Source organism: Delphinapterus leucas, chromosome 11, assembly GCF_059928025.1.
Source record: "Delphinapterus leucas isolate spDelLeu-1000000601 "Yukka" chromosome 11, BTC_Dleu_Yukka2, whole genome shotgun sequence".
In the NCBI taxonomy this organism is placed as follows: Eukaryota; Metazoa; Chordata; class Mammalia; order Artiodactyla; family Monodontidae; genus Delphinapterus; species Delphinapterus leucas.
The window spans coordinates 38,222,313-38,246,770 of NC_143139.1; the positions used below are offsets into that span (position 1 = coordinate 38,222,313).

At 43.3% G+C, this 24,458-nt stretch overlaps 1 protein-coding gene across 4 annotated transcripts; it reads left to right on the forward strand.

Moving 5' to 3' along the window:
• Positions 1-1,873: 1,873 nt before the first annotated feature.
• Positions 1,874-15,039, forward strand: TMEM106C (transmembrane protein 106C). Of its 4 annotated transcripts, XM_022572346.2 has the most exons (8): positions 1,881-1,988; positions 2,463-2,677; positions 3,619-3,682; positions 4,180-4,339; positions 4,430-4,570; positions 5,013-5,062; positions 5,767-5,820; positions 6,701-15,039. In XM_022572346.2, the coding sequence occupies exons 2-8, from the start codon at positions 2,491-2,493 to the stop codon at positions 6,795-6,797; spliced, it is 753 nt and encodes a 250-aa protein (XP_022428054.1). In that variant the 5' UTR covers positions 1,881-1,988; positions 2,463-2,490; the 3' UTR covers positions 6,798-15,039. The 4 variants fall into 4 exon arrangements, with proteins under 4 accessions (XP_022428053.2, XP_089776747.1, XP_022428054.1 ...); XM_022572345.2 differs by lacking the exon at positions 5,013-5,062 and having other exon boundaries at positions 1,874-1,914; XM_089920621.1 differs by lacking the exon at positions 5,013-5,062 and having other exon boundaries at positions 1,880-1,988; positions 2,414-2,677.
• The last annotated feature ends 9,419 nt before the right edge of the window (positions 15,040-24,458 follow it).

Consider the following 24,458-nt stretch of genomic DNA (forward strand, 5'->3'; position numbering starts at 1 on the left):
CTCTCTCTAAAGGCATGTGCCCTAAGGGCGGATGTTAGAAGAGGATAGAAACCTAAGTGTGGCCTACGTGGTGTTTGGGTAAAGCAGTCAGACTGCCTGTGTTAAAATCCAGACTTCCCCCTTAACTAGCTCTGTGTCTGTATCTTTTAGGATTGCATCCCACTATGAGAAAGGCACACACACTTACACACACAAAACACAATTTGTCGGGGTGGGGTTGGTTATTTTTCTCATGCGATGAGAAGTCAGAAGAAAGGTAGTCCAGAGCCTGAGTGTGGCTCCAAATGTCATCAGGCACCCAGGCTCTTTTAATCCCTCTACCCAGCCTTCCTAACATGCACTTCTTGCCTCATGGGCACAAGATGGCTGCCCCATCTCCAACATCAAGTCTAAATTCCAAACAGGAAGAGGAAGATCAAATCACAGGTTGAGTCTCCAACACGTTTAAGGAGCTTTCCTGGAAGTCCCACACACCTCATTGGCTCAAACTGTGTCATATGGTAAGTAGGCAGGGAAATGTATTTTTCATTGAGCAAATCGTTGCCTCCAACAAAATCAGATTTGTATAAACAAGGAATATAAACTGGTATAGAGCTTGCAAGGAGAGAGGTGAAGATCGATTTCAGGAAGGGGAAGGTACGGGCCATAGGTGGAAAAAGAGGAGCAGTGGTTTCTTGTTGCTTCTGCCAAATATTCTTTTCTTGAACAAACTTTAGTCAGGCTCCTGAACCTTCTCCTAGGCCCATCTGTGCACTTATTGTACAATCCAGTTTTTGCATGAACCCTGCTAAGTCAGCTTAGCAAGAACCCCTCTCAAAATCTGATCATCTTCCATATCTGATTGGGTTCCTCATCCTCCATCATCCCCCAGGTATGTCTGATCACCACAGTGTGTCTTCAGCAATAATCCCGTTAGGTCAGTTTAGCCAGAATTCCCCTCACCGCTGATGTTTTCTCTTAGTAATTTTCCATCCACTGACCGGCACCCTGTTCCTTGACTCTAAATTCCCAGTTACCCTGCTGATTCAGGCTTGAACCCAATCTCTCTCCCCCACTGGAAGACCCCATTCGTGCAGCTGTCCCTCCACACCTATCACCATTGCCCACCTTGAACAAAGTCTGCCTTACCGTCTCCAACCAGTGTCATTCAATAATTTTTTCTTTACCATTTCTTATTCTAAAGACTCAGTGGGCTGACTGGGACCAGCAGTTGCACAGGTTTCTAGACAGCAGCAGTGGCATCAGCCTTCTTCACAGGAGAAGGAGGAGAGAGAAGTGGAGATGGCAGAGACCTCGAAGGTCACCAGCCTCCCTCCACGTTGCAGGGCATGCCCCCCATTCACCCAGTTCAGAATCTCTCCTCTCCCCAGCATCGTCTTTATAACTTCACCTGCTTAGAGTCTGCCCTCGCTTGCTTCCTTCTGCTGCAGGCGAAGCGCAACCAGGCAGTCCCTACAAAGAAACCCGCCCTTTAAAAAGTGTCCTCTAACCCCTTATGTGCATGCCTTGTGTGTGTGTCTAGGGCTGGGGAAGGGGACGCCCTAAAGCAGAATGAGGGCAGGTTCTGTGTCTGATGCACTTTTTACCCTCAGCGTCTCCACACAACCCCTATGCTCAGAGAATAGCTGAGAATGGCTTTGGCTGCCGGCTCTTTCCGCCTTCCTCTTCCTCTGGAAACTTGAGCCTTTCCCAGCATTTCTGGGGGACTCAATCATCTCCACTGCACCAGCCTCAAGCCCCGAGAAGCACTGCTCCAACCCGAACCCCACCCCCCAGCTCTCTGCTGCCCTCTCCCGGCGCCGTCAGCAGGGCCGCGAAGAGCGCACGCGCGCGCTCACGCCGGCGTCCCCGGGCCAGCTTGCCATTCTGCGCGTGCGCATCGAGTGCGGGCAGTTCCGAAGACCCAAGAGGCAGGTAAACCAGCTGAAGCGGGCAGGTGGCTGGCGGTCCGGCCCGTGAAGGAGCTGCCGGGAGTTCGTGCCCTGCAGGTCTGGAACCTTCGGCATTTGCTCCCTCCTGGGCGACTCCGGTGGGCTCGGAGCGCGCTTTTTGCCGAGGGGCGTGACCTCAGCCCGCCTCCTGGGTTTGGGAGTGGAGGGGGATGCGGAATCTTTGAGGCCTGTTATTAATTTGGTGCCTGTTGATTGTTGGGGAGGTTTTCTCGAGGAGGGCACAGAGTTTGCAAATAGCGGACAGGAAGGGGTGAGGCTGGACCACGTGGGAGCTGGGGTGACCTGAGCCGTGGGGCTGTGAGGAGCTGGCGCCCCGTTTCTCCGGCTGTGTGTGTCAGGAGTCGGAGGGAGGTTAGGGAGCACTGCTACAAAATGAGGAGCCTGCTAGAAATTGTGCAGGTGTTTGGGATCACATTCAGCACGGCAATTTGGTCATTTTTGTGTTCTCACTTTTCTCACAGAAAGATGCACGGCCACCAACACGCACTCACTTGCCTCTTTGCATCCTAGGACATGACACAAGTGGCACATCCTGGCCATGGGGTCCCAGCAGTCCGTTTGTGCTCACCCCCCTTCTTGCAAGCGGAAGAAGGCAGATGACAGGGAGGATTTGCTGGCAGAACGGGAGCAGGAAGAAGCCATTGCTCAGTTCCCGTATGTGGAGTTCACAGGGCGAGATAGCATCACCTGTCTCACGTGCCAGGGGACAGGCTACATTCCAACAGGTGAGAGTCTTTGGTGATCATGGGAAGGATGATTCCCCAAGGAGAATTCCAGGATACCCAGAGGGCTTCTCCGGTCTCCCAGCCAGAACTTTTCTCCTAGGCGGCAATACCACAGTCATAGGCCATGCCCTGTGAAGGAGCCAGCTGACCTGACTTGATAAACTTGGGCAGGTTCCACAACTTCTCTAGGTTTCCCAGTATTTGAAAGCCTTGCTTTTCTTCACTTCCACTCTTTTGTTCGTTGTTTCCTTGGTTTGGAACATTTGGCTTGCTCTTGATTGTGGGATTTGTTGACAGGCCCATTTCTTTATTGCTCTCGCTCATAAGGCCTGGCATGGCTTTGTGGGGGAGGCGCAGACACCATCTTGGAAGCTTCTGTTCAAGGAAGCAGGTAGTGAATCATTAACAACCTAAGATCTGAAAAATAAGTCAAGTGGAGGGAGAAAAACACGCCCAGGCGTGGAGCCTGGATTGGGTACAGAATCATCTATCACGAAGTTGGTGCTCAAAAAGTCTTAATGGTGTAGACGGAGGGTCACAGAGGTTTAGAGCTGGTAAGAACCTTAGAAACCATTTACTCCAAAGCCTTCGTATTACAGATGAGGACACAGTGGCCTAGGGAGGTAATGACTTCCCCACGGCTATGCCATAGCTGAAAGCCATGCAGCAGCTCAAGGCCATGCAGTAAAGCCAGAACAAGATCCTAGATTTCTCAACTTCCACGTCACTGCCCTGGGAGCACTGATAGATATTTTGTAATTTGTAGCGCTCTCTACATATTTACTTGTTTCTTGTTCATTAGACCCCAAATATAAAACTGGTATCTTAGAAACATCTAATTCCAGACAAGTATAGTTGTGACAGGCTACTGTGTATGTGATGGAAAGTACTGCAACACATGGGGTTTATTTTACCGAAATTGTTGTTTGTTTCTTTTCTAGAGCAAGTAAATGAGTTGGTGGCTTTGATCCCACACAGTGATCAGAGATTGCGTCCTCAGAGAACGTGAGTCACCTGTGTCTCTCCTGTTAATGCCTACAGTGGTCCCTAGTCCCTTCTTCTGTGTATGAATGCCAGTTAACTTCTTGAAAACATTATCTGTTCCTGTAAATTCCCCACTTGCTTTAATACTGTTTGCTCAAGCAAGATGTCTCTGCCCCCATCACAGTCTGGGGAAGGGAACTTGAAGCTAGAAATGTTTTGAGAGCAGAGGGCCAAATGAAGGAACTTGAATCAGTAGGAATTGGAGAAGAGGGTGTCCTGGCAGGCGAAGAGATGTTTCTGTCCACACAGTTCCTCTCTTCAGCTTCTCTTCCCAGACGGCAGACAGCATTCAGATGGGTTTGTGAACCCGCTCCACATACTCTTTCCTGGTTTGTGATTCCTTGCTCTTTTCACTTTCTTGTCCCTCCCCGCCTCATTCCTGCTTTTGCATTTAATCTTGACTGATTGGACCTTGATATCTGACTGCCTGGGTTGGTCATGTGCTTTGTCGTTTGCAGTAAGCAGTATGTCCTCCTGTCTGTTCTGCTCTGTCTCCTGGCATCTGGTTTGGTGGTTTTCTTCCTGTTTCCACATTCGGTCCTCGTGGATGATGACGGCATCAAAGTGGTGAAAGTCACGTTTAATGAGCAGGACTCCCTTGTAATCCTCGCCATCACGGTAAGATTAGGGCCTCCCTTCCTGGGTTGTGCACCTGTGAGTCTTGTACCCAGGACACTTACACGTGTTTCCTCTCTTGCTCTGATGCAGGCCACCCTGAAAATCAGGAATTCCAACTTCTACTCTGTGGCGGTGACCAGCCTGTCCAGCCAGGTTCAGTACATGAACACCGTGGTTGGGTCATATGTGACAACTAACATCTCCCTCATTCCACCTCGGAGCGAGCATCTGGTATGCCATCCTTTTAGGATCCTGGCCCCGTGGGCCTGAGAAAAGAGTAGGCACTGTGGAATGCTGTCACCTCATTACTTTCCTCTTCCTCTCCTCATTTCCACTTGTAGCAACTGGTTGATGAGGAAGACGTGATGAGCTCTGTAATTATGAAAAATTAGGGAAAAAAATCAGCTAGCATTTAAGTGTTACAGAAACAAAAGAATTTGTCGGAGAAAGCAATTCGCCAGCAATTGAGGAGAGGCCATGTGGTCCATTGGCCTCTCAACAGGGAAGAGGTTGGAAGATTTGTTAGAGGCTCACCGTCTGGATCAGGGACAGTCTTGGGGAAATATTTTGTATGTGGTAGAAGAATGCTCTCAGGTCCTTGTGTTGCAGATTGTAGCACTGCTCTCTGTCAAGCCTCCTTAGCCACAGACTGACTCTGGTGTCTTATTTTCAGGTGAATTTTACCGTGAAGGCTGAGATGGGAGGACCATTTTCCTATGTGTAGTAAGGACAGTGTTCTCTACATGTGTGCTTTTTACTGGATGAAAGGGATTCAGAGTTGAGCTCAATTGTTGGGGGCCGGTCCTGCCTTAAGTTCCAGCCTTGGGCCTGTGGGTTCCCTAGTTTGGGCCATCTTGAAGTTTATTTGGAGGATGTGGCTTTTTTTTTTGTTTTTTTTTTTTTGCGGTACGCGGGCCACTCACTGTTGTGGCCTCTCCCGTTGCGGAGCACAGGCTCCGGACGCACAGGCTCAGCGGCCATGGCTCACGGGCCCAGCCGCTCCGCGGCATGTGGGATCTTCCCAGACCGGGGCACGAACCCGCGTCCCCTGCATCGGCAGGCGGACTCTCAACCACTGCGCCACCAGCGAAGCCCAGGATGTGGTATTTGATATGTGACTGAAGCGCTCAAATTTCTGAAAGAGAACGTTAGGCCACTAGAAACATTTCCAAGCTACAGCATTCTGTGATGGGTATGAACAAACAAAAAGATGGTGATGTGGGAGGATGGAAGGACACTTGTGGGGACTCGGAACTAGTGAGCCAGGACAGCACTTAAGCCAGAAGGGCGGGTGTGGGGCAGGGGAGGTACCCAAACGGGGCTGACTGCTCCTCAGTTTGACAGTGTAACTCAGCACTCCTGCCGATTCGCCTTTTTTTAAAAAAACAAAAACAAAAACAACCATTTCTCTGTTTGCTGTTTTGCAGCTTCTTCTGCAGGTTACCCGATATCCTGGTGCACAACACAGTGGTCTTCATGCGGTACGTTGCTCATTTCCCTGTGTCCAGGGCCTTTGTGTTTGAGCCTGGACCGTCAGGCCACGTGAGCTGGCCACCTTTGCTCAGGAGAGCCTGTGGGACACACAGACCAAAGGGGGGATGCCCAGTACCTTACAGGCACAGACACAGCAGAGCCTTGCTGTCATTTAGATACAGTGTCCAAATCCCTGTCACAAATCACCAGGGTCACAGTGAACGGTTAGTTGTAGAATTTTCTCCATGAAATGGGGTCGAGTTGTGTGATCCCTTTAGAATCCTGATGGAACTAGTAAAGAAAAGAAAAGCTTTCTCAAGGCATAACCCCTGGGCATCTGGCCAGACTTACTCTGTAGCCACACAAATTACCACATTGTCATGGACCGGTAGGGTAATTTCTAGAACCGTGACTGTTAAATTTGCAAGTGACAGGGTTCTGCTGCAGACATTTGAAATAGCAGGGTTAGAGCAGGGTTTCTTAGCCTTGGCACTATTGACATTTTGGACCAGACAGTTGTTTGTTGCGAGGGGCTGTTCTGTGCCTCGTAGGACGTTTTACAGCCTGGCCTCTACCCACTAGATGCCAGTAACACCACCTCCTCCCCCACTCAGTTGTAACAACCCCAAATGTTCAGACGTTGCCAGAAGTCCCCCGTGGGTTAAAATCGTCCCCGGTTCAGAACCACATATTTAGAGGGTCAGCTCAGGGCACAGTGTCTCTGGGGATGTGGAAAGATCCTCTGACCTCCTGGTTGTGTAACCATGAAGATACGTATCTAGGACCTGTGGATATTACTGCCTGAGCTTGCAAGAAATTACTTGGGCATTGTTTCTTACTTATTTCGTCTCAGAAACAATTAATTCTCGTTGGTTTTCCTTTCCCTAGAACTTCAGTGAAGATTTCCTACATTGGCCACGTGACCCAGAGCTCCTTGGAGACACATCACTATGTGGATTGTGGAGCAAATTCCACAGCTGTTTAGAAACTGCTCGTGGTTCTTCCATGGCAGCACCTGTCAGAAGAGACACAGCATCTGTTCCCGGGGCCTGAGCCCTGTACCTACCCCAGGGGGTAGAACCAGAGGAGAAATTGGTTCTCTCAGTCCCCAGCAGACATCCTCCTGCCACTAGGGAGGAAAACTCCTCTCTGTAGCGCCATTTACTTTTCTCAGAACCAGCAGGATCACTGCCTAGTGCCTAGCCTATGCCCAGCAAATAGTAGGCACTCAAAGAAGGTTTGAAGAGCTTAACTGAGATCTTTTCAGCTGTTCTTGGGCCATTATCAGTTAAAATCATACCATGGTTCTAGGGTATCAGACGATAGAGTGATCCGGAAATAAGACGGTCGGTGCAGTTGCAGAACTATTTTCGGGGCCTCATCACAGAAGAGGCAGCAGGGAGGGAGCATTTGAATACATTAAAGAAGAAAGCACAGACCATTCAATATGTGAAATTTATTCATCTGTTTCCAAATGCCTAGGAACTTTATTAAAGAAAAAAAATAACTTTTTTTTTCCTGTAGAAAGTTAAAACTGTTTTTTACCAAGAGTCTGTGGGGTCTGATTTACCCTTCATCCATTGGCTGGAACATGGATTGGAGAATTTGGTAGAAAAGTAAACCCTGCTTTTGATTCATCTGTGTCTCCTCTGATTGTCTGGACGTCTCAGGAGGCACCTCTGGGGGACCGTAGAATAGTTGCTTGTGAAGTGTTATCAGCACACGATGGGAAGGGAAGAGAGGAAGCCCTGCTTGTACTGGCCCCATGAGCTCCTATCACAGTCCGTCTACCTCTGATGCTGACAGGTTGGCCTATCGCTGTTGTAGAACAGAGCACTTAATGCCCCCTGGAGGTTGGACGAGGTAGAGCAGTGATGCTTGAGGATTGAGAAGCTGCTTCTCTGAGGAGGAATAACTTGCTAATTAAGAGGACCTGGTTTGAAGTTGAAAGCTTCTTGACCGGTCTCCACCCTCTCCACCACCCAAAGAGCAGGCTCCAGCCCCACGATGGCAGGGCATCTAGGGGGAAGCTTGAGTAGTCAGTTTCAGAACTCCGCTGAGGTGGGCTCCAGCTCCTTCTCCAGCGCTCTTGCCTCGGGAAACCCTAACAGCAACAGGTGGTGGCACGGGGTCTATTTTCTTTTTTGTCCTCATTCACATAGCTTGATTTTCAATATCAGTGATCTTTGCACTCTGAATCTTCACGCTAAGGCTAAATTTCGCGGTGTTTGGCCGATGCTGACCATGCTTGAGTAACCCAAGAGCTGAGGGTTGGAAGCCGAGTTTCCCTGTTAACCTGGATCCTTTAACGGTCTGTATGTACACGATGGTGATGACTGTTCTGTGTGTAAATGATGGAACACAACTTGTATGGAAGCAGATGTGCACCATTTTTGAGGACATGCCCTAAACACATCTAAGATGTACACATTGCTACATTTTTTTATTTTCCAATTTTCCAAACAGCCTCTAGCATATTTTTCATGTGATTTTGACAAGGTTACTCCTATTGGTACTTCAGTTTTGAATAATTTTTTGTGACCGTGTGCCGCAGTAGCATTTCTTGCTTCTCAATGTTATCTTTATTTTTTTTATTTTAGAACTTTCAGGTTGTTTACTCATTTTTTTTAAATTGCAGTATAGTTGTTTTATAGTGTTGTGTTAGTTTCTGCTGTACAGCAAAGTGGAGTTCCCTGTGCTATACAGCAGGTTCTTATTATCTGTTTTATACATATTAGTGTATATATGTCAATCCCAATCTCCCAGTTCATCCCCCCACCCCACCCCCCTGCTTTTCCCCCCTGGTGTCCATACATTTGTTCTCTACATCTGTGTTTCTGTTTCTGCCTTGCAAACTGGTTCATCTGTACCATTTTTCTAGATTCCACATATATGCGTTAGTATATGGTATTTGTTTTTCTCTTTCTGACTTACTTCAGTCTCTATGACAGTCTCTAGGTCCATCCACATCTCTTCAAATGACCCCTTTTTATGGCTGAGTAGTATTCCATTGTATATATGTACCACATCTTTATCCATTCATCTGTCGATGGTAATTTAGGTTGCTTCCATGACTTGACTATTCTAAATAGTGCTGCAATGAACTTAGGGTGCATGTGGCATGTGTCCTTTTGAATTATGCTTTTCTCAGGGTATATGCCCAGTAGTGGGATTGCTGGGTCATATGGTAATTCTATTTGTAGTTTTTTAAGGAACCTCCATACTGTTCTCCATAGTGGCTGTATCAATTTACCTTCCCACCAACAGTGCAAGAGGGTTCCCTTTTCTCCACATCCTCTCCAGCATTTATTGTTTGTAGATTTTCTGATGATGCCCATTCTAACCGGTGTGAAGTGACACCTCATTGTAGTTTTGATGTGCGTTTCTCTAATAATTAGTGATGTTGAGCAGCTTTTCATGTGCCTTTTCTTTGGAGAAACGTCTATTTAGGTCTTCTGCCCATTTTTTGATTGGGTTGTTTTTTTGATATTGAGCTGCATGAGCTGTTTATATATTTTGGAGATTAATCCTTTGTCTGTTGACTTGTTTGAAAATATTTTCTCCCATTCTGAGTGTTGTCTTTTTGTTTATAGTTTCCTTTGCTGTGCAAAAGCTTTTAAGTTTCATTAGGTCCCATTTGTTTGTTTTTATTTCCATTACTCTAGGAGGTGCGTCAAAAAAGATTTTGCTGTGATTTATGTCAAAGAGTGTTCTTCCTATGTTTTCCTCTAAGAGTTTTATAGTGTCTGGTCTTATATTTAGGTCTTTAATCCATTTTGAGTTTATTTTTGTGTATGGTGTTAGGGACTGTTCTAATTTCATTCTTTTACATGTAGCTGTCCAGTTTTTCCAGTACCACTTATTGAAGAGGCTCTCTTTTCTCCATTGTATATCCTTGCCTCCTTTGTCATACATTAGTTGACCATAGGTGTGTGGGTTTATCTCTGGGCTTTCTATTCTGTTCCATTGATCTGTATTTCAGTTTTTGTGCCCATACCATACTGTCTTGATTACTGTAGCTTTGTAGTATAGTCTGAAGTCAGGGAGTCTGATTCCTCCAGCTCCGGTTTTTTTCCTCAAGATTGCTTTGGCTATTCGGGGTCTTTTGTGTCTCCAGACATATTTTAAGATTTTTTTTTTCTAGTTCTGTAAAAAAAAAAAATGCCATTGGTAATTTGATAGGGATTGCATTGAATCTGTAGATTGCTTTGGGTAGTATAGTCATGTTCACAATATTGATTCTTCCAATCCAAGAACATGGTATATCTCTCCATCTATTTGTATCATCTTTAATTTCTTTCATCAGTGTCTTATAGTTTTCTGTATACAGGTCTTTTGTCTCCCTAGGTAGGTTTATTCCTAGGTATTTTATTCTTTTTGTTGCAGTGGTAAATGGAAATGTTTTCTTAATTTCTCTTTCAGATTTTTCATCATTAGTGTATAGGAATGCAGGAGATTTCTGTGCATTTTGTATCCTGCAACTTTAACCAATTCATTGATTAGCTCTAGTAGTTTTCTGGTGGCATCTTTAGGATTCTCTATGTATACTATCATGTCATCTGCAAACAGTGGCAGTTTTACTTCTTTTCCAATTTGTATTCCTTTTATTTCTTTTTCTTCTCTGATTCCTGTGGCTAGGACTTCCAAAACTACGTTGAATAATAGTGGCAAGAGTGGACATCCTTGTCTTGTTCCTGATCTTAGAAGAAATGCTTTCAGTTTTTCACCATTGAGAATGATGTTTGCTGTGGTTTGTCATATATGGCCCCTATTATGTTGAGGTAGGTTCCCTCTATGCCCACTTTCTGGAGAGTTCTTATCATAAATGGTGTTGAATTTAGTCAAAAGCTTTTTCTGCATCTATTGAGATGATCATATGGTTTTTATTCTTCAATTTGTTAATGTGGTGTATCACATTGATTTGTGTATATTGAAGAATCGTTGCATCCCTGGGATAAATCCCACTTGACCGTGGTGTATGATACTTTTAAAGTGTTGTTGGATTCTGTTTGCTAGTATTTTTTTGAGGATTTTTGCATCCATATTCATCAGTGATAGTGGTCTGTAATTTCCTTTTTTTTTTTGTAGTATCTTTGTCTGGTTTTGGTCAGGGTGATGGTGCCACCATAGAAGGAGTTTGGGAGTGTTCCTTCCTCTGCAATTTTTTGGAAGAGTTTGAGAAGGATGGGTATTAGCTCTTCTCTAAATGTTGATAGAATTCACCTATGAAGCCATCTGGTCCTGGACTTTTGTTTGTTGGGAGATTTTTTATCACACTTTCAATTTCATTACTTGTGATTGGTATGTTCATATTTTCTATTTCTTCCTGGTTCAGTCTTGGAAGGTTATACCTTTCGAAGGATTTGTCCATTTCTTCTAGGTTGTCCATTTTATTGGCATAGAGTTGCTTGTAGTAGTTCCCTTATGATTCTTTGTGTTTCTGCAGTGTCCGTTGTAACTTCCCCTTTTTCATTTCTAATTTTACTGATTTGAGTCCTCTCCCTCTTTTTCTTGATGAGTCTGGCTAATGGTTTCTCAATTTTTAAATTTAATTTTATTTACTTATTTTTTTGAATTTTATTTTATTTTTTATACAGCAGGTTCTTTTTAAATAAATTTATTTATTTATTTTTGTCTGCATTGGGTCTTCGTTGCTGCACATGGGCTTTCTCTAGTTGCAGTGAATGGGGGCTGCTCTTCATTGCGGTGTGCGGGCTTCTCACTGCGGTGGCTTCTCTTGTTGCGGAACATGGGCTCTAGGCGCGTGGGCTTCAGTAGTTGTGGCATACAGGCTCAGTAGTTCTGGTGCATGGGTTAAGTTGCTCCGTGGCATATTGGATCTTCCCGGACCAGGGCTCGAACCCGTGTCCCCTGCATTGGCAGGCGGATTCTTAACCACTGCGCAATCAGGGAAGTCCTATACATCAGGTTCTTATTAGTTATCTATTTTATACATATTAGTGTAGATATGTCGATCCCAGTCTACTCAAAGAACCAGCTTTTAGTTTTATTGATCTTTGCTAATGTTTTCTATGTTTCTGTTTCATTTATTTCTCCTCTGATCTTTATGATTTCTTTCTTTCTGCTAACTTTGGGTTTTGTTTTTTGTTCTTCCCCTAATTCCTTTAGGTGTAAGATTAGATTGTTTATTTGAGATTTTTCTTGTTTCTTGAGGTACAATTGTGTTGCTATAAATTTCCCTCTTAGAACTGCTTTTGCTGCATCCCATAGGTTTTGGATCATTGTGTTTTCATTGTCATTTGTCTCTAGGTATCTTTTGATTTCCTCTTTGATTTCTTCAGTGATCTCTTGGTTATTTAGTAACATATTGTGTAGCCTTCGTGTGTTTGTGTTTTTTACGAATTGATTGTAATTGATTTCTAATCTTAAAGCATTGTGGTTGGAAAAGATGCTTGATATGATTTCAATTTTCTTAAATTTACCAAGACTTGATTTGTGACCCAAGATGTGATCTATCCTGGAGAACGTTCTGTGCACACTTGAGAAGAAAGTGTAATCTGCTTTTTTGGATGGAATGTCCTATAAATATCAATTAAATCTATCTGGTCTATTGTGTTGTTTAAAGCTTATGTTTCCTTATTAATTTTCTGTCCAGATTATCTGTCCATTGGTATAAGTCAGGTGTTAAAGTCCCCCACTATTATCGTGTTACTGTTGATTTCCTCTTTTATAGCTGTTAGCATTTGCCTTACATATTGAGGTGCTTCTATGTTGGGTGCATATATATTTATAATTGTTATATCTTCTTGGATTGATCCCTTGATCATTATGTAGTGTCCTTCCTTGTCTCTTGTAACATTCCTTATTTTAAAGTCTACTTTATCTGATATGAGTATAGCTATTCCAGCTTTCTTTTGATTTCCATTTGCATGGAATATTTCTTTCCATCCCCTCACTTTCAGTCTGAATGTGTCCCTAGGTCTGAAGTGGGTCTCTTGTAGACAGCATATATATGGGTCTTGTTTTTGTATCCATTCAGCGAGTCTGTGTCTTTTGGTTAGAGTGTTTAATCCATTCACATTTAAAGTATTTATTGATATGTATGTTCCTGTTACCATTTTCTTAATTGTTTTGGGTTTGTTTTTGTAGGTGCTTTGCTTCTCTTGTGTTTCCCACTTAGAGAATTTCCTTTAGCATTTGTCGTAGAGCTGGTTTGGTGGTGTTGTCTCTTAGCTTTTGCTTGTCTGTAAAGCTTTTGATTTCTCCATCGAATCTGAATGTGATCCTTGCTGGGTAGAGTATTCTTGGTTGTAGGTTCTTCCCTTTCATCACTTTAAATATATTGTGCCACTGCCTTCTGCCTTGCAGAGTTTCTGCTGAGAAATCAGCTTTTAACCTTATGGGAGTTCCCTTATACGTTATTTGTCGTTTTTCCCTTGCTGCTTTCAATAATTTTCCTTTGTCTTTAATTTTTGTCCATTTGATTACTATGTGTCTCGGCAAGTTTCTCCTTGGGTTTATCCTGTATGGGACTCTGTGCTTCCTGGACTTGGGTGGCTATTTCCTTTCCCATGTTAGGGAAATTTTCAACTATAATCTCTTCAAATATTTTCTCAGGTCCTTTCTTTCTCTCTCTTCTTCTGGGACTCCTATAATGTGAATGTTGGTGTGTTTAATGTTGTCCCCGACATCTCTTAGGCTGTCTTCATTTCTTTTCATTCTTTTTTCTTTATTCTGTTCCATGACAGTGATTTCCACCATTCTGTCTTCCAGGTCCCTTATCCGTCCTTCTGCCTCAATGATTCTGCTATTGATTTCTTCTAGTGTATTTTTCATTTCAGTTATTGTATTGTTCATCTCTGTTTGTTTGTTCTTTAATTCTTCTAGGTCTTTGTTAAACATTCCTTGCATCTTCTCTATCTTTGCCTCCATTCTTTTTCCGAGGTCCTGGACCATCTTCACTATCATTATTCTGAATTCTTTTTCTGGAAGGTTACCTATCTCCATTTAGTCGTTTTTCTGGGGTTTTATCTTGTTCCTTCATCTGGGATATAGTCCTCTGCCTTTTCATTCTGCTATCTTTCTGTGATTGTGGTTTTTGTTCTGCAGGCTGCAGGTTTGTAGTTCTTCTTGCTTCTCCTGTCTGCCGTCTGGTGGATGATGCTATCTAAGAGGTTTGTGCAAGGTTCCTAATGGGAGCAACTGGTGGTGTGTAGAGCTGGGTGTCACTCTGGTGGGCAGAGCTCAGTAAAACTTTAATCCACTTGTCTGCTGATGTGTGGGGCTGAGTTCCCTCCCTGTTGGTTGTTTGGCCTGAGGCGACCCAGCACTGGAGCCTACAGGCTCTTCGGTGGAGCTAATGGTGGACTCCAGGAGGGCTCACACCAGTGAGTACTTCCCAGAACTTCTGCCAGTGTCCTTGTCTCCGTGGTGAGCTACAGCTATCCCCCGCCTCGGCAGGAGACCCTCCAACACTAGCAGGTAGGTCTGGTTCAGTCTCCTCTGGGGTCACTGCTCCTTCCCCCCTGGGTCCTGGTGCGCACACTACTTTGTGTGTGCCCTCCAGGAGTGGAGTCTCTTTCCCCCAGTCCTTTCGAAGTCCTGCAGTCAAATCCTGCTGGCCTTCAAGGTCTGAGTCTCTGGGGATTCCTCCTCCTGTTGCCGGACCCCCAGGTTCTGAAGGCTGACATGGGGCTCAGAACCTTCACTCCATTGGGTGGACTTCTGTGGTATAATTGTTCTCCAGTTTGTGAGTCGTCCACCCAGCAGTTATGGGATTTGGTTTTATCTTGATTGCATCCCTCCTGCCGTTTCACTGAGACTTCTCCTTTGTCTTTGGATGTGGGGTATCTTTTCTTGTGAGTTCCAGTGCCTTCCTGTTGATGATTGTTCAGCAGTTAGTTGTGATTCTGGTGTTCTCACAAGAGGGAGTCAATGTTATCTTTAATGCAGCTATGGTATTCAAATGAGAGCAGTTAAATTTTTTAAACATACAGCAGTAAGTCTTATCTAATAATGCTACGAACTCTCATACCTGTTTATATTCTCAGCATCCCATCCTGCACTTCGGGATGCTCTGCGTAGTTGTATCATGCTCTCTGTTAATTCTTGGACAAATACATAGAATTTGCTCCCGGCAACACCAAAATAGAAAGGGGAAGTGGTTGGCTCTGGTGTCATTGCTATCACCATTGTATTTGTACTGGATTGAGATTGAAGGAGTGTGTTTCTTTTTTAAATTTTATTAAAGTATAGTTGATTTACAATTTGTATTAATTCCTGCTGTGCAGCAGAGTGATTCAGTTATACATATATAGCGTGGGCCAAAAGGTTCATTTGGTTTTTTCTGTAAGATGGCTCTAGTGACACTTAGTTGTCTTTAACTTCATCTGAAACAATTTTGTTAGATTGTATGTGACAGCTGTCATGTCAGCATGCATTTTAAAAAAGACATCAAAGTTGGTGAATTTTTGTGTAGCCATTTTAACACTGGAGATGGGGGGGAAACCCCAACATTTTAGGCATATTATGCTTTATTATTTCAAGAAAGGTAAAAACGCAACTAAAACGCAAAGAAAAGATTTGTGCAGTGTATGGAGAAGGTTCTGTGACTGACTGAACACGTCTGAAGTGGTTTGCGAAGTTTCTTCTCGCTGGATGATGCTCCATGGTTGGGTAGATCAGTTGAAGTTGATACAGATCAAATTGAAACAATAATTGAGAACAATCAACTTTATACCATACGGGAGATAGCTGACATACTCAAAATATCCAAATCAAGCATTGAAAATCATTTGCACCAGCTTGGTTATGCCAATCGCTTTGATGTTTGGGTTCCACGTAAGTTAAGCAAAAGAAAAAAAAACCTTGTTGACCATACTTCTGCATGTGATTCTCTACTGAAACCTAATGAAAATGTTCCATTTTTAAAACAAATTGTGGCAGGCGATGAAGACTGGATACTGTACAGCAATGTGGAACAGAAGAGATCATGGGGCAAGCGAAATGAACCACCACCAATCACACCAAAGGCCGGTCTTCATCCAAAGAAGGTGATGTTGTGTATATGGTGGGATTGGAAGGGAGTCCTCTATTATGAGCTCCTTCCAGAAAACCAAACAATTAATTCCAACAAGTACTGCTTCCAACCAGACCAACTGAAAATGGCATTCGACTAAAAGCATCCAGAATTAGTCAACAGAAAATGCATAATCTTCCATCAGGATAATTCAAGACTGCATGTTTCTTTGATGACCAGGCAAAAACTGTTACAGCTTGGCTGGGAAGTTCTGATTCATCCGCCATATTCACCAGACATTGCACCTTCAGATTTCCATTTATTTCAGTCTTTATAAAATTCTCTTAATGGAAAAAATTTCAATTCTGTGGAAGACTGTAAAAGGCACCTGGAACAGTTCTTTGCTTAAAAAGATAAAAAGTGTTGGGAAGATGGAATTACGAAGTTGCCTGAAAAATGGCAGAAGGTAGTGGAACAAAAGGGTGAATACGTTGTTCAATAAAGTTCTTGGTGGAAATGAAAAATGTGTCTTTTATTTTTACTTAAAAAACCAAAGGCACTTTTTAGCCCACCCAATATATATTCTTTTTCAGATTCTTTTCCATTATGGTTTATTACAGGATGTTGAATATAGTTCCCTGTGCTATACAGTAGGACCTTGTTGTTTATCCATCCTGTATATAATAGTTTGCATCTGCTAACCCCAAACTCCTGATCCTTCCCTCCCCAACCTCCCCTCCCCCTTGGCAACCACAAGTCCGTTCTCTATTTCTGTGAGTCTTTTTTTCCATTTTGTAGATATGTTCATTTGCATCATATTTTAGACTCTACATATAAATGATATCATATGGTATTTTTGTTTGTCTGACTTACTTAAACTCTAGGTCCATCCATGTTGCTGCAAATAGCATTATTTTTTCTTTTTTATGGCTGAGTAATATTCACATATATTCCATGTGAGATACACACACACAGACACACACATATCACATCTTCTTTATCCAATCATCTATTGATGGACATTTAGGTTGTTTCCACACCTTGGCTATTGTAAATAGTGCTGCTATGAACGTAGGGGTGCATGTATCTTTTGGAATTATAGTTTTGTCTGGGTATATGCCCAGGAGTGGGATTGCTGGATCATATGGCAACTCTATTTCTAGTTTTTTGAGAAACCTCCATACTGTTCTCCATAGTGGCTGCACCAATTTACATTCCCACCAACAGTGTAAGAGGGTTCCTTATTCTCCACACCCTCTCCAGGTTTATTATTTGTAGACTTTTTAAAGATGGCCATTCTGACCAGTGTGAGGTGGTACTTCATTGTAGTTCTGATTTGCATTTCTCTAATAATTAGTGGTGATGATGAGCATATTTTCATGTGTCTATTGGCCATCTGTATGTCTTTTTTGGAGAAATGTATATTTAGGTCTTCTACCTAATTTTCGATTGGGTTGTGTTTTTTTTTGTTGTTATTTAATTGTATGAGCTGTTTGTATATTTTGGAAATTAAGCCCTTGTCAGGTGCGTCATTTGCAAATATTTTCTCACAGTCCATAGGCTGTCTTTTCATTTTGTTTCTGGTTTCCTTTGCTGTGCAAAAGCTTATAGGTTTAATTAGGTCCCATTTGTTTATTTTTGCTTTTATTTCTAGTGCCTTGGGAGACTGATCTAAAAACATTGGTACAGTTTATGTCAGAGAATGTTTTGCCTATGTTCTCTTCTGGAAGTTTTATGGTGTCATGTCTTATGTTTAAGTCTTTAAGTCATTTTGAGTTTATTTTTGTATGTGGTGTGAGGGTGTGTTCTAACTTCATTGATTTGCATATGGCTGTCCAACTTTCCCAACACCACTTGCTGAAGAGACTATCTTTTCACCATTGTATTTACTTGCCTTGTATATTCTTTGTTGAAGATTTACTGACCATAGGTATGTGGTTTATCTCTGGGCTCTCTATTCTGTTCCATTGATCCATATGTCTGTTTTTGTGCCAATACCACACTGTTTTGATTACTGCAGCTTTGCAGTATTGTCTTAAATCTGGGAGGGTTAAGCCTCCTGCTTTGTTCTTTTTCCTCAGGATTGCTTTGGCGATTCTGGACCTTTTATGGTTCCCTATAAAATTTAGGATTATTTGTTCTTGTTTTGTGAAAAATGTCATGGGTCATTTGATAAGGGATCACATTAAATCTGTAGATTGCTTTGGGTAGTGTGGCCATTTTAACAATATTAGTTTTTCCAGTCCAAGAGCATGGGATATCTTTCCATTTCTTTGAATCATCTTCAGTTTCCTTTATTAATGTTTTATAGTTTTCAGCATATAAGTCTTTCACCTCCTTGGTGAGGTTTATTCCTAAGTATTTTAATTTTTTTGATGTGATTTTAATAGAGATTGTTTACATTCCCTTTCTGATATTTCACTGTTAGTGTAAAGAAATGCAACCAATTTCTTGTATGCTGCTACCTTGCTGAATTCATTTATCAGTTCTAGTAGTTTTGGTGTGGAGTCTTTAGGGTTTTCTATATATAGTATCATGCCATCTGCACATAATGGCAGTTTTACCCCTTCCCTGCCAATCTGAGTACCTTTTATTTCTTGTCTGATTGCTGTGGCTAGGACTTCCAATACTATGTTGAATGAAAGTGGTGAGAGTAGGCATTCTTGTCTTGTGCCAGATTTTAACAGGAAGGCTTTCAGCTTTTCACCATTGAGTATTATATTGGCTGTGGGTTTGTCATAAATAACTTTTATTATGTTGAGATATGTTGCATCTATACCCACTTTCGTAAGGGTTTTTATCATGAATGGATGTTGAATTTTATTGGATGCTTTTTCTGCATCTTTTGAGATCATCATATGGTTTTTGTCTTTTCTTTTGTTGATGTGGTGTATCATATTCATTTGTGTATTTTGACCCTGTGATGATCCTTGTGACCCTGGGATGAATCTAACTTGGTCATGGTGTATGACCTTTTTAATGTGTTGTTGGATTTGGTTTGCTAATATTTTGCTGAGAATTTTTGCATCTATATTCATCAAAGATATTGGCCTGTAATTTTCGTTTTTGGCAGTGTCTTTGTCTGTCTTTGGTATCAGGGTGATGGTGGCTTCATAGAATGTCTTTGGGAGTGTTCCTTTTTCTTCAGTCTTTTGGAAGAGTTTGAGAAGGATCAGTATAAACTCTTCTTTGTATATTTAGTAGAATTCACCTGTGAAGCCATATGGCCCTGGACTTTAGTTTGTAGGGAGTTTTTAAAATTACACATTCTAGGGGGCTTCCCTGGTGGCGCAGTGGTTGGGAGTCCGCCTGCCGATGCAGGGGACACGGGTTCGTATCCCGATCCGGGAAGATCCCACATGCCACGGAGCGGCTGGGCCCGTGAGCCATGGCCACTGAGCCTGCGCGTCCGGAGCCGGTGCTCTGCAACAGGAGAGGCCACAACAGTGAGAGGCCCACGTACTGAAAAAAAGAAAAAAAAATTACACATTCTATTTCACTTCTAGTGATCATTCTGTTCAAGTTATCTATTTCTTCTTTTTTTAAATTTATTAATGTATTTATTTTTGACTGCGTTGGGTCTTCGTTGCTGCGCACAAGCTTTCTCTAGTTTCGGTGAGCAGGGGCTACTCTTCATTGTGGTGCACGGGCTTCTCATTGTTTTGGATTCTCTTGTTGCGAAGCACAGGCTCTAGGCATGCGGGCTTCAGTAGCTGTGGCACATGGGCTCAGTGGTTGTGGCTCACGGGCTTAGTTGTTCCGCGGTATGTGGGGTCTTCCCAGACCAGGGATTGAACCCATGTCCCCTGCTTTGGCAGACGGATTCTTAACCACTGAGCCACCAGGGAAGTCCCTCTGTTTCTTCTTGCTCCAGTTTTGGTGGGCTGTATGTTTGTAGAAACTTGTCCATTTCTTCCAGGTTATCAAATTTGTTGGCATATAATTGTGCATAGTATCCTCGTGGTTTGTGGTATTTCTCTGGTATCAGCTGTGATTTCTCCTCTTTCATTTCCTATTTTTTTATTTGGGTCTTCTCTCTTTTCTTCTTGGTGAGCCTGGCCAGAGGTTTGTCAATTTTGTTTACCCTTTCAAAGAACTGGCTCTTGGTTTTATTGATTTTTTTTAATTGTTTTTTTTAAATCTCTATTTTATTTATTTCCTCTCTGATCTTTATAATCCCCTTCCTCCTGCTAATTTTAGGGTTTTTTGTTCTTCTTTTTCTAATTCTTTTAGGTGGTGGGTTCGGTTGTTTGAGATTTTTCTTGTTTCTTAAAGAAGACCTGTATCACTATGTACTTCTCTCTAAGAACTGCTTTTGCTGCATTCCATAGATTTCATATGGTTGTGCTTTCATTGTCATTTACCTCAAGGTTTTGTTTTTTTTTTTCTTTTTGCGGTACACGGGCCTCTCACTGTTGTGGCCTCTCCCGTTGCGGAGCAACAGGCTCCGGACACGCAGACTCAGCAGCCGTGGCTCACGGGCGCAGCCACTCCACGGCATATGGGATCTTCCCGGACCAGGGCTCAAACCTGTGTCCCCTGCATTGGCAGGTGGATTCTTAACCACTGTGCCACCAGGGAAGCCCCATCCCCTCACTTTCAATCTATGTGTGTCCTTTGCCCTAAAGTGGGTCTCTTGTAGGCAGCGTATTGTAGGCTCTTGTCCTTTTTATCCAGTCTGCCACTCTGTGTCTTTTGATTGGAGCATTTAGTCCATTGACATTTAAGGTAATTACTGATAGATATGTTATTTATTGCCATTTTAAACCTTGTTTTCCCGTTGATTTTATATTTCTTCTTTGTCCCTTTCTTTTTTTGTTTTTCCTTTTGTGGTTTGATGATTTTTTTTGTAACATGCTTGTGTTCTCTTCTTTTTGGTTTTTGTGAATCTATTGTATGTTTTTGATTTTTGGATACCCTGTTTTTGAAGTATATTAACCCCTTCCTATATCTACTTGCTTTAGACTGGTAGTCATACAGGCTTAAACACACTCTAGGAAAAAAAATCTACATTTTCTTACTGTCCTCCCCCACATTTTATGATTTTGATGTCCTCTTTTACATCTTCACGTTCATCCTTTTGCTGTTCATTGTCGTTACCATCACTTTCACAGAAATTTTTTGTTTTGTCTTTCTTTAAATCTGTGTACTGGCTTATTTAAGTGATTTACTTTCCAATTGTGATTTTCTCTTCCCTGTAGATTCTTCTTTTCTATTTAGAGAAGACCTTTCAATATTTCCTTTAGGATAGGTTTAGTATTGCTGTATTCTTTTAGTTTTTGCCTGTGTGAGAAAGTCTTTACCTCTTCTTCTATTCTAAATGATAATCTTGCTGGGTAGAGTATCCTAGGTTGCAGACTTTTCCCTTTCAGGACTTTGAATATATCTTGCCACTCCTTTCTGGCCTGCAACGTTTCAGTAGAGAAATCAGCTGACAGCCTTATGGGGGTTACCTTGTAGTTAACTCTTTGTTTTTCTCTTGCTGCCTTTAGAATCCTCTCTTTAACTTTTGCCATTTTAATTATAGTATGTCTTGGTGTAAGTCTGTTTGGGTTCATCTTGTTTGGGATCCTCTGCGCTTCCTGTAACTGGTTATCTGTTTCCTTCTCTAGGTTTGGGAAGTTTTCAGCCATAGTTTCTTCAAATACGTTTTCAATTCCCTTTTCTCTTTCTTCTCCTTCTGGGATCCCTATTATGCATAGATTGACATGCTTTATATTATCCCATAAGTCTCTTATATTGCTTTCATTTTTTAAAATTTGGCTTTCTGTCTGCTGCTCTGATTGGGTGCTTTCCATTATTCTGTCTTCCAGGTCACTTATTTGCTCCTCTGCATTATTCATTCTGCTATTCATTGCCTTTAGCTCAGCTTTCCTCTTGGCGAATGAGTTCTCTAATTTTTCTTGGTTCCTTTTTTATAGTTTCTAATTCCTTTTTACAGTAATCTGCATTTCTGTCAATAGCCCTTCTTAATTCCGTCAGTATTTTCATTATCTCCTTTTTGAACTCTGTGTCTGTTAGACTGATGAGATCTGTTTCACTTGTTCTTTCAGGGGAATTCTCTGATTTTTTAACTGGGAGCGGTTCCTCTGCTTCTTCATTTTACTTATATTTCTGTTGCTTTATGAGTTTAGGAGAAACAATTATCTACTGTGGTCTTGGAGGGCTATTTATATGGGGGAACATCCCTGTGTAACCTGCTTAGGTTTAATATTTTTGGTGCGAGGGCTGTTTTTAGTATGGATGCCTGTCACATCTGTCCTTAGTGTATGCTGGCCGTTATCCCCTTGATAGGTGTGACTGGCGTTGTGGTGATCAGAGCCTGCACTAGGTGTTGAGCGAGGCAGCCGCACAGGGAGAGATTTCAGCCCTGCTTCCTAAGTTGCGTGGCCCCTGGGCTCAGCTGTGATTTCAGCCCCTCCTCTGCACGTGGGCAACCCGCTGGTGGCTGGGGCGTGGGAGCCCAGCCCAGGCGGGAGCCCACCCAGGCAGCGGCCCACTGAGGTGGTGGCTTGAGTGCGTGCTCCCAGAGCCTGTAGAGGCTGCTATGGCGGCCCCACCCCTCCCTTTGTACGCCACTTAATGGCACTTCACTTCTGTGGCAGGCTCGAGCTTCTGCAAACACCCCCAGTTGCGGCTGTACCACACTCCAGCCCCTTCCGGCTGTCTCCGTGCAGCCAACAGCAGTCCTCTCCCCAGGTCTGTTCTCTAAACCCCGCGTTCCAGCACCCAACCCCCACCCATACCAGCAGCTGCGCATCTCATGCTGGGGTGCACAGAGAAGTGGCATGGACCACCTGTGTACGTCTCTCTCTGTTCTGCCTGCCACAAACCAACTGTGCTCTCCTCTGAGCCTCTGGAGCTCCCTTTCTGTCCTGACTGATCTCCCCACCAGTGAGGCGGCTTCCCAGGGTGCAGGAACCTCGCCACTCCTTCAGTTCCTTCCCAGGAGAGCAGGTCCCATCACACTTCCTCTTTTTTTTTTTTTTTTTTTTCCTTTCATCCTGCCCGGTTACGTGGAGATCCTTCTTGTCCTTTCAGGTGTTTGAGGTCTCCTGCCAGTGATGGGTAGGTATTCTGTGAGAATTTTTCCATTTGTATTTTTTGATGTATTTGTGGGAGGAGGTGAGTTCCACATCCTTCTACTCCACCATCTTGACTGGAGTGCAGGAATGTGTTTCTTGGAGATGAAGTTTCACCAGAGATCTTTCTCTGTAGCTTCTGGGTTGGCCTCTGCTGTGACCTCTTTCTTAACTCTCAAAGTACTTACACCATGTCCCCTGGTTGAAATCTCCATTTATTCATTTACTCGTTCCAAAAAAGTATTTATTGAGCACCTGCTATATGCTAAGGATTGCATTTTCTATGCGTTTTTGTCCAGAGTCATAGGTAGATGTTTCATATGCCATGATAAGCCTCTGATACTCACTGGGTCCCATATAGGCCACAATATGCTTCCACCGTCTGTTCTGTAACACTAGTTACCCCAAAGCAGGATCCCTGAGACCGCTGGGTCACCTGTCCTTCTAGGGATTCTAGCCCCAGATGTGAAACTATTAAAAGAATCAGCCTGGGGACTTCCCTGGTGGTCCAGTGGTTGAGACTTCACCTTCCAATGCAAGGGGTACGGGTTCGATCCCTGGTCAGGGAGCTAATATCCCACATGCCTCAGGGCCAAAAAACCAAAACGAAACAGAAGCAATTTTGTAACAAATTCAATAAAGACTTTAAAAATGGTCCACATTAAAAAAAAAAAAGAATCAGCCTGTTTGTAAAAGCTCTACATGAATCTAAGGGGTCCTAAGTATTTCTCTGGGCAAAATAATCCTTATTCTTTGCCTTTATAAGTAAGCTTCTTCATCACCTCGAGATTCATTCTGTGCATTCTGTGTTTCTTCTCTTGCTTAGAAGGGGAAACTATTTCAGAAGTTGGTCTGTGATTTACCCAGGATCCAGGGTCCTGAGCAAGTCTTCACTGGAGTCAGACTCCTGGGTTCCACTCAGTGCAAAAAGCAAAAGCCCTTGGAGGCAGGACACTTTCGTAGAGACGAGGAAGCTCAAGAAAGGAACAGTAGCCTGACTGAGGCCTACAGCTAGTAAGCCAGGTCTGTCCACTCAGTCCCGCCGGGGTCAGAACGTTATCTGAGAGGTTATTGTGCCTCGAGAGACCTTCTGCCTTTCCTGGGGCATCAGGGATCATGGGAATTAGTGGTGAGCCTCTGGCCCAGGTCGGGACAAGGGGGCAGTAATACTGTAGTGCAGTACTGTCACCCAGGGTGGTGCGTTTTGATCTGACCACAGATGCAGGGCTTTCTGTCCCGCTGCTTCTCTTCCCTTCTGGTTCATTCATCAGTTACCAATGCAGTAGTTGCTCTTATTTCTAGGTTTGACTGGGTACCCGGGAAATGGGTGGGCTACGAGGGATCAGCTTTATATCCTGATGCAAATGGGACTCCTCTTACCAGGGACTGAGCTGATGCTCACGATCTGTTGAGCTGCTTTGGAATAAGTCGCTCTGACACCACTGTGGGCAGTGAAGTGAGCTAGGGAGCAGGATAGGCGCTGAGTGTGGCTGACAGGTTGGAACCAGACTCCGCTGTGCAGCTCCGTGTGTGGTCTGAGAGGCTTCCATAAGCGTCCGCAGACCTCTCCCCCTTGCCCCCACTA

Bases quoted from the DNA above. Each gene is read 5' to 3' on its own strand.
- TMEM106C (XM_022572345.2), top strand. From the start codon at position 2,491: ATGGGGTCCCAGCAGTCCGTTTGTGCTCACCCCCCTTCTTGCAAGCGG. The intron at 3,683-4,179 runs GTGAGTCACCTG...TGTCGTTTGCAG, and splicing joins AGATTGCGTCCTCAGAGAAC to TAAGCAGTATGTCCTCCTGT. The intron at 4,340-4,429 runs GTAAGATTAGGG...GCTCTGATGCAG, and splicing joins TTGTAATCCTCGCCATCACG to GCCACCCTGAAAATCAGGAA.